Here is a 10,012-nt window from a genome sequence, read left to right on the forward strand (position 1 = left end):
GGTGGTGGCAACCACCAAGAGTAACAAGAAAACCACAAGCACAACGATCCCCAAGTGCCACTAGATGCAATCACTCAAGCAAATGCACTTGGAATCACTCCTAATCTCACTATGATGATGAATCAATGATGGAGATGAGTGGGAGGTGTTTTCTTAGGCTCACAAGGATGTCAAGTATGTCAAAGTGCCAAGAGAGTAAGCCATGGGCCGACCAAAACCCTTTTATAGACCCCCAATGAAATAGAGCCGTTATGCTCAAAGGGGGAGTCTCTGTGCGTCGACCGGACACACCAGTCATATTGACCGAAAGCAGCAAACCCAACGTCCGGTCACTTGATCACCGCCATGTGTCCATGTTTCAATCATGTCCTGCTCGATTTCAACAGTCAAGTGACTCAGCGCAACGGTTAAGTGTTGACCGGACGCACCCGAGCCTGACCTAACGCTGCCCCGCAGCGTCCACTCGTGCCCGCGCCTGTGCCTCCTCACCAACGATCGGACACGCAGTTAGTGTGACTGGACGCTCCACAACGTGGAGTCCGATCACTTCCAGTAAGCTCCCTGACACAGTTTTAGAGGACCAGACGCGTCAGATCATAAGGGACCGGACGCGCCCTGGAGTCCGGTAAGTACTTCGCTTCTATGCTCGTGCAAACCCTGCCGACATCAGTGTATGTCATTACCGACCGGACGCAGGCCCTGCACGTCCGGTCGCTCCTTCTCTGCTGAGTCTGGTCAAGGAACCGAGGATGCCCTTCTCTGCGCCAGTTGACTGGACGCGCCAGGGGTGAGTCCGGTCACCCCATGGCCAAAGTGCTTCTATGTTAGTCTCCTCGGTATCTTCATATATGAGCTTCGGCTTCCTCAACTGCATCTGTGACATGGGTTGTTAGGTTTGCTCGACACACAGGTCTTTACCTTCGGGACCTTCTCCTTGCGTAGATCTTCATCTTCAGGACCTTCTGATGCGCATATCTTTGCCTTTAGGACCTTCTCATTTTGTAGATCTTCATCTCTAGGATTGTTGGTATTTGATAGTGTAAACAAGAAAATAAGAATTCTGCAAGAGCATAGATATACCACTGTAGCATTTTACCGGGAGTATTCCAGGTATCATTATTTATATTTACCACTAGGAAGGATGGTGGCAAGAAAGAGATTGATAACTTATACTTATGATGAATCAATAAACTAAACACATACTCTAAAGCAGGGGTAAATCAAGTGATAATGATATATATGATAAGTATAAATACTCAGAGAGACTCCTATAAAGCAATAGCTAGTCTAGTTAGAATACAAGTGAGATAAATTCCTAAATTGTCTTAATTACAAGTCAAAGCATAATATGTCATTGTATATACTTAGCAATAGCAAGGATTAACTTATATTTATACCAGGGGACATCATCTAAAGACAAAGCATATTAATATACTTCTCTATAATGATTAAAGGTCCTACTAGGGGCCTACAAATGGGGAGTGGACTACAGAGGATCTAATTAGGTGTCACTACCACATAAATCTACCACTTCCTAGAATGTAGGATGCACCCACAGGCAAGATAATGTGTAAGCACCACGCTTACACATGATCTAGCTACTCAACCTGTTCGAACACTGAGTTGAGCGCTCTGTGAACCAGCTAATTCTGACTATACCAAGCATAAGCTTAATATATACTAAGAACATGATAACTAAGAACATAATATAAATAAAGATTAATGTCATCAAGTAGATAATTATAAAGGATACAAGGGCTATACTAAGCCTCCAGTGACTAGATCCGGAATCCAAGCAGCAGCTCGACTCTACTTGATCTAACTAAACTAGACTATGCTATGAATATATGTATGTGGAGCTCTTCTCTCTTCTGAGTTTGATCTGACTCAAATGAATTGGAGTGCCTCCCATGAGGGGGTCTGGGGGTCATTTTATAGGGAGGATGGAGTAGGGAGCAAGTAATCGCCATGTCATCGATCCTCACCAATTCTTACGCCCACCATTGGATCAAACTGACTTGAATCAAGGGTTAAGATTCATCCTCAAAGTTGGTGGAGAAATCCCGACACCGACAGGTGGGTCCAGGGGGGTCGATCGACCTACAGGTGGAGTCGGCCGACCCCACCATAGCCCCGTCCACTTGGATCTCCTTCTCTAGCCCATGAAGGAATGTTTAGCAGGGCCTAGTAGAGTTGGTTTTGTCGCGATTGGATCTGATCCCTTGTGATAGTATGGCCCGCTTTAGCCTATTTTCTAGATAAATCCTCCTGTAATCATAAAATCACCAAAACTTGTGGAAACACTTAGTTTAAACCACTAGACCTATGTTGATGATCCATTTTAAAGATAATTATATGTCATATTAGTAGTTTACAGTTGACGTTATCGACCGTCAACAGGGACCTTCACCGCTAAATATCATAGCCTGCTATTTAAAACATTGGATGTACTTATATATATGAAACTCACTCATTTGTCCTAGAGAAATCCTAACCAACCCTCGGTTGTTAGGCATGCTCTCAACACGTGAATACGGAATACGCGATTCCCTGACAGCCGCAGGGTCAGGGTCACGACGCAGCGAAGGCGGCGCTCCGGGCGAGGACGCGTGCGACTGCTGGGCGAGGACGCGTGGTCCGTGCGGGGTCGGGTGGAGGCGGCCCTCGCGTCTGCTGCGTGGCGGCGAGCGGCTGCAGGGGTGACGGCGGTGGTGTGCAGCCGGCCGGGGAGGAGACGGCGGTGACCTGCTGCTGCACGGGGATGGGCAGCCCAGCCGCGGGCGTGGCTGCTGGCGGAGGCGACGCTCCTCCTCGAGCTTCGCGGCCAGGTCCAGCAGCCGCTGCTGCTAGGCTCGACATCAGGCTATGGCTGTGGTTGGGCTTGTGGTTCGGTTTTCTCTGACATCTGATATTTACATCTGACATTTGTGAATAATTTGACATATATTTCTCTGATATCTACAATTCATATAAATAATTTGTAAATTTTATAAATTTGGCGTATATTTTTGTGAGATCTGCAATCTATAGAAATATGAGTTGTCTTATTTCCAAATTACATAACTCTGTCCATGAAATTACAGTGAAGGAATTATTGTAAATATAGCATTAAGATAGTGTAAATATAGCTAGAAGACAATGTAAATGCATGAGAAAAAATCAGGTGCCAGCAACTTCTAAAACATTCAGTCGTTGGGTAGACAGTTCCTTGTCCTACTAGTTCCCATGGAAGTTTAACCATTGGATGACAGGATAGACTTACCGGCCCTGTTCGGCTGGCTGAAAAAATGGCTGATGCTGATACTGATTTGTTGTGAGAGAAAAATACTATTATTTTACTGAAATAATATGACCGGTCAAGAGAACGGGGCCACAATCATAAACTCGATCAGTACGTAGCTGCCCCTTCACCAACTCTTAAACACGTTATAATTAGTACATATGAGCAGGTGCCAAGTGCTAGCTAGCTCTGAATATTGCACATCCAGGCACACTAGGAAGGTAGGCTACTGCTCTGTATTTTAGCCGACTTCCTTCTTGCAGTTGCAGGCAAAATCCAAACATCTCAGTGCTGCTGAATTGCCTCTCTGCTGCAAAGTGACCAAGCCAAAGTAGGTCCCAGAGCGACCATTGGCCATTAGGGACGCATGCGTGCCCTTCTCTACGACGACTCCCCTATCAAGCACAGCTATCATATCACAGCTCTGGATGGTGCTGAGCCTGTGCGCCACGACCACGCTGGTCCGGCCAACCATCACCCTGTCCAGTGCCTCCTGCACCGCCTTCTCGGACTGGCTGTCCAGTGCGCTTGTAGCTTCATCGAGCAGCAGGATGGCTGGGTTCTTGAGAATGGCGCGGGCGATGGCGATGCGCTGCTTCTGCCCTCCTGATAGTTGGACGCCCCGGTCTCCACACCATGTGTCGTACCCATCCTTGAGGTTACTGATGAAGTCATGCGCGTTGGCGGACCTTGCCGCCTCCTCGACCTCTGCCTCACTCGCCATCTCCGCCTCCATCATTATGTTCTCTTTTATAGTGCCAGCGAACAATGTTGGCTCTTGGCTGACGAGTCCAATATGTCGACGCAGAGCTTGGAGATTGTATGCTTTGATGTCTCTACCATCTATGTTCACCACGCCCTTGAGTGGGTCGTAGAACCGTTCTATAAGCCCGATGATGGTTGACTTGCCAGAGCCACTTTGCCCGACAAGGGCTGTTGACTTGCCTGCCATCATGCTCAACGAGAATCCTCTGAAGATGATCACATCTGGCCTGGATGGATATGCGAAATCAACTCCTACGACTTCCACCTCTCCAATGAGCTTCTCTGGCTTGTACCCCTTAGGATTGTCGGGGTCAATCTTCGTTTGGCGGTCGAGAATAGTGAACACTGAAGAGACCGCTTCGGCACCTTTGGCGATATCTGTTGTCATGCTACATGCATCTGCTATCACACGCCCTGTGGTGACTAGAATCATGCTGGTTTGGAAGACCGCCTCCACAGCAATGAGCCGCTCGGCCATGAGCTTGCCACTGTACCAGTAGTTGAGGGCCCATGAGAATATGGTGAGGCCCACAGAGGCGCCGAGCCCTAGACCTGCGAACCACGACTGCCGGATGCTCTCCTTGTGTGGTCCATCCTGCGCCTGGCTGAAGAGGCGTAGGATGCGGCCCTGGGATGAGAAGGCGGTGATGGTGCGGAGGTTGGAGACAGCGTCAGCAGCTAGCTTGCTAGTTTCGTACTGGGCCTGTATCGACTTCATGGACATGCTCTTCAGCAAGACACGGCGAGCATAGGAGCAAGCAATGATAAACGGCTGCAGTGCTATCATGACAAGGGCCAACCGCCAAGAAATGACAAGACCCACGGTGAAAGCAATGGCCACCATGGAAGCCGTCTGGATCAACAGAGCCATTCGGTCGCCCACCAGTGACCTTACCTGCAACACAAATATATGTTCATGTATATATGAACATGTATGTATGACTATACTTTTGCAAGTATGATCATAAGCTATAGTACATAGTATTTTTTTTCTGAGTACAGTACTTACGATGTTGGCGTCCTTAGCGAGCTGTGAGCATATATTGCCAGTGGAGTTGTCGTCATGGTCAAACCATCCTATCTCAAAAGTGAGGATTTTTGCAAGCATTCGCTTCCTGATCCTCTTGGTCAGGCACTCTCCCATGGCAGCAAAGCTATAGTGCTGTCCAATGTTGAGCATGAATGAGAGCGCAACGAGAGCGAGGAAGATGAAAGCATACATCCTTGTTTTGTCCTTGATCTCCTCATGATCTGTCGAGTAGTAGATGGAGAATGTGCACCCCATGCCATATGCAAAAATAGGCTGGATTGCCCCAGATAGGACTGCACATGAGCTCCCCACCAGTGCAAACTTCCACTCTGGTGCATTGAGGAGAAGCAACCTTCCGAAGGATGGCACAGGAGGCTTTGGCTTCTCATCAGCGTTCTCACCATCTCTTGCGTCACCAACGGACCATGTCGAACTTGACCTGCTAGCTGAAGAGACCATCTTGCTGTTGTTGCTGCTGCTGCATTGCCCTCCACTAGGAGATGCACCACAAGTTCCACCAACCTCGGTGCCCTCACCTGAATCTCTATTCTGCTGAAGATGGACAAGAGATGAGTACATGCCATTCTTGGCAATGAGCTCACTGTGGGAGCCCAGCTCCTGGACTGCGCCAGATTGCATGACAGCTATGCTGTCGGCATTTCGGACGGTGGAGAGGCGATGTGCAACAAGGATGGTAGTCCGGCCTACGGAGGCCGCGTCAAGCGCCTCCTGCACGACGCGCTCGGACTCGGTGTCCAGTGCGCTCGTTGCTTCGTCAAGGAGCAGAATCTTGGGTGACCTCAGGATTGCTCTAGCAATGGCAATCCTCTGCTTCTGCCCTCCAGACATCTGTGCACCACGCTCACCCACCTGTTTTTGTTTTCATTTCACACATGATTAGTATCGGTATCGGAATTCGGAGACAGTGATTATTAGTGCAAGTCTAGATAGCTATCATCAATTCATCAGACAGGTTGTTACCTGCGTGTCGTAGCCCTGTGGCAGCTGCGATATGAAGCTGTGGGCATTGGCCGCCATTGCTGCCGCGACGACCTCCTCCCCTGTAGCATCCTCCTCGCCGAACAGTATGTTCTCCCGCACCGACATGGCGAACATGGCGGGCTCCTGGCTGACGAGCCCCATCTGCGCGCGCAGCCACTTGAGCCGGAGCCGGCGGATGTCCACGCCGTCCAGCGCCACCTCCCCGGCCGACGGGTCGTAGAACCGCTCCAGCAGCGCGATCGCCGTCGACTTTCCAGACCCACTGGGGCCGACGAGCGCCACCGTGTGCCCAGCCGGCACCCGCAGGATGAAGTTGGCCAAGACGGGGCTCTCTGGCCGCGACGGGTAGCAGAAGTCGACGTTCTTGAACTCCACCTCGCCGGCGACGTTGGCCAGCTCCTCGCCGGCGCCACTCTCGGAGTCAATCTTGGGCACTCGCTGTATCATTTCAAGGATCCTGTCCGCTGCCGCGGTCGCCTCCGAGAAGTACTTGACGTTGGACAGTGCCGACCCCAGCGACCTGCATCATTACTGACGTTGTCATCTCTAAGTATATATACTCCTATCTGACAGTAGTAAGTTAGTAGTGACGTACACGCCGCCGATGACGATAAGGGAGGAGACGACGAAGACGGTGCCTCCCGGGTAGCCGTGGTACATGACGAGGCGGCCGCCGTACCAGATGTTGAAGGCGTAGATGGCGAAGGCGATGCCGTTGGTGCCGAGGGCGATGCCCTTGGCGAGCCCCTGCCTGAGGCCGAGGCGCGCCGACTCCTCGAGCGCGGCGGAGAACCGGGCCATGGTGGTCTTCTCGGCGACGAAGGCGTAGACGGTGCGCACCGACGAGACGGCCTGCTGCGCGACGGCGCCCGGCAGCGCGTACTGCTCCCTGATCCTCCGCGCGAGGCCCGTGAGGGCGCGGCCGTAGGAGACGCCCGGGATGATGAGGAGGAGCGCGGACGGCAGCGTCACCAGCGTGAGCCGCCACAGCAGCGCGAAGCCCACGGCGTAGCTGCCGGCGAACATGGTGACGTACATGGCGAAGTTGGGCACCTTGTCGCTCAGCGCGTCCTGCACGACGAGGCTGTCGTTGGACACGCTGGTGACCACCTCCGACGTAGACCCCGGCTTGAGGTCGAAGAACTCCACGTCCTGCCGGAGCACCGCCTGCAGGTACCGCGCCCGCATCCGCGACGCCTGCCGCTCCGCCGTCCGTGCCCAGCAGTATCCCTCTGCACGTACGTACGTGTACGTATGCGCGTATGGCACAACCGTATCAGACGCGACCAATGAACTGACACGTTGCATATATTGTGCTGCAGAGCTGTGCTCACGGACCATACCTAGGAACGCCATTACCCAGGAGGCGCACGCAATGTAGACGATTCTGATCACGTTCTGCAAGGATTAGTACATGAGTTGATTGACGTCAGGGACGATGATCCGAGATGCCGGCTTGGAAGTGAACGCGTACGGCCTACCGCGTTGATCTTGGAGGTGAACTGATGCTGGAGGTGATCGGGGCCGCTGCCGAGGTCGTTGGCGATGCGGCTGGCGACGAGCAGCCGCAGGGGCGTGGCCATGCCGTCGCCTATGGCGCCGACCAGGCCTAGCACCATCAGGGCCACGTCGACGGCGTCCGCGTGCACGAACACCGAAGACCCCAGCGCCACCAGCGCGGCCGCGTCCACCTTCTTTGCGCGTCGTCCGGCGGCGTCCATGACTGGTCGATGAAGGCGTACGTACGTGATGTGGGGCCACCTATGTAAACCACCACCGTCGTCGTCGTCGTCGTCGGTCAGAGTACGTGCCGGTAGCCGGTGTAGCAGACGCGACGCCCAAGGATCACTAACGAGACGAGACAGTATATATAGACCAGACCAATGGGATCGATCACAAGAAACCTGTGATGCTCTGTTGCTCACACGAGCACGCCTGTACATGTAGTAAGCCACACTCTGCGTCCCGTTCTGTTGCATTATATTGATTCTCAAGGCAAGCAAAAGCATTCATGCTTAACAAGCCGTCAGCCGTGTAGCAGCACACCTCTTCTTATTTTGGCCTTTTGCCATGCCAATGCCGACAGAAGAGGTCCTACAGATAACACTTGCTACGGCCTACGGTGACACATGCAGGTACATGCCCTACTGTACAGGCTCCGGGACGCAGTAGTAGTAGTAAAATCAGGACGTCTGGATTGGTACTTGTCTGACCACGAAGATGAGGATCCTAACCGTCTACGATCGGTGATGACTGATGACAGTGGCATTTTCTGCTCCCTCCCAAAACCGTCCATGCATGTCGTCCGTCATGTAGGTCTGTAGGAGTATTTAGCTAGACAAAGGAATGTAGCAATGGCAGGGGCTGCTCCCGCACTTCCGTACTTCTGATGCTAGGAGTAGGAGGATGGACCCATTTGTGCAAATACTCCGTAAAAAGCGTGGCGGGCAGCGTTGTCCTTTTGGATCTGCTATTGCAGCTGCCTCTTTTGTGGATCCTTCCACCAGGATGATATCTCCTGTAGTGCAAATGGTCGGCACTACCTACTGCCTCTGTTCTTTTTTGTTTTTAAAACAAGGCAACAACTGTTCGTTACAGATTACAATCATGATGAGCTAACCTCGTTACACCGTTGAACTGAGACTGCCCACAGCGTTGGGTTTCTCCGGTGCTGAATTAGGAGAGAGAAGGATGAGGCACCGGCTCATGCCATTGTAGAGTGCGATGCCAAGTTGAAAAAATCAAGCACCGTGGCATGTAGGTTCACCGGTGCTGGAGAATAAACAAGTGTATTTTTCACCCATCTGCTATGCAACTGGTGCTGGCTGCTGGCCCCCATGGCATGGCTATTGGTCGCCCACACAAATGAAGCACCGGTGCTGACATTGTGGGTAGACATGAGTCTTGGCATCGGTACCCACTTGCATGTACGGATCTATTTTCAGCACCGCACAACGCTGTGGACAATCTGAGTGAACATCTTAACTAAATGAGGAGCTACCTCGTTACAGTACATTCTACTGGGTTCAGCTTATCTTATCAGCCATGGTACAACGTTTTTCTCTCATAACAAATCAGCGAATAATACTTTTCAACCTAGCTTTTTAGCCTGGATTTACAGTAATCAGGTTTATAACTCTCATGTATTAATATATTCGACTGGTAAATGCCCTGCCAGCAATTTTCGGAAACAAAAAAAGTTTTTTAACATCCTGAACGAGGACTCCAACATGAGATCTATCAATCCCCTTGGAGTTTATCTTCTTAATAACATTTCGACAGTCAGAAGCTTTAGTGAACTATCTGAGATTATGCTCCGCAGCAAAGGAAACAGCTATTCTGTCTACAATTGCTTCATCTTGTTCGGGAATCAGGACTATCCTCACTGAAAGCACCCTTGTGATCACATACCGCTATTCCAAACCCCATGCAGGAAGGATTTTTGAATATTGCTGCATCAACATTGATCATCAACCACCAATTCGTGGTGGAATCCATTTTTGGACAGGGTAATCTGATTCACACCTATGTCATGTTGATATTTTAGATAAGTGCAGCAATGCAAAGACATCTGTCTGTAACCTATCTCCTTTTCTGCAATTACCTTGGTATGGACCAAGTCTCCACCATTGCATACTGCATTTCTTGTCTCCCAAATATGCCAAGCAATGAAAGCTAAAGTGGTGGTCTTTTGCTTATACGATGGACCATCTAAGAAACCAAATAACCACTGCTTGATACAAACCAAGTACTTTATATTCAGTCTGAGGTCAAAACACTTTTTCATGTCACACCAAACCTCAGATACATACTGGCATGTTAAATTAAAGTAGCATCTCCACAGTTTCTTCCCTGCTGCACAAGGTCACACCTACCCACAGCGTATCTGATGCTGAAAAAACCCTGTAGGTGCCACTCATCTCGATGCCAAAAAC

The 10,012-nt window shown here is 50.7% G+C and overlaps 1 protein-coding gene across 1 annotated transcript; it reads right to left on the reverse strand.

The window, feature by feature from the left end:
- Positions 1-3,307: 3,307 nt before the first annotated feature.
- Positions 3,308-7,908, reverse strand: LOC136477473 (putative multidrug resistance protein). The gene is made up of 6 exons (XM_066475645.1): positions 7,559-7,908; positions 7,421-7,475; positions 6,673-7,309; positions 6,057-6,597; positions 5,055-5,945; positions 3,308-4,940 (listed from the first exon to the last, which is right to left on the reverse strand). Exons 1-6 carry the CDS (start codon positions 7,796-7,798, stop codon positions 3,522-3,524), a joined length of 3,783 nt encoding a protein of 1,260 aa, XP_066331742.1. The 5' UTR covers positions 7,799-7,908; the 3' UTR covers positions 3,308-3,521.
- Positions 7,909-10,012: the final 2,104 nt, after the last annotated feature.

Source organism: Miscanthus floridulus, chromosome 8 (assembly GCF_019320115.1).
Source record: "Miscanthus floridulus cultivar M001 chromosome 8, ASM1932011v1, whole genome shotgun sequence".
NCBI lineage: Eukaryota > Viridiplantae > Streptophyta > Magnoliopsida > Poales > Poaceae > Miscanthus > Miscanthus floridulus.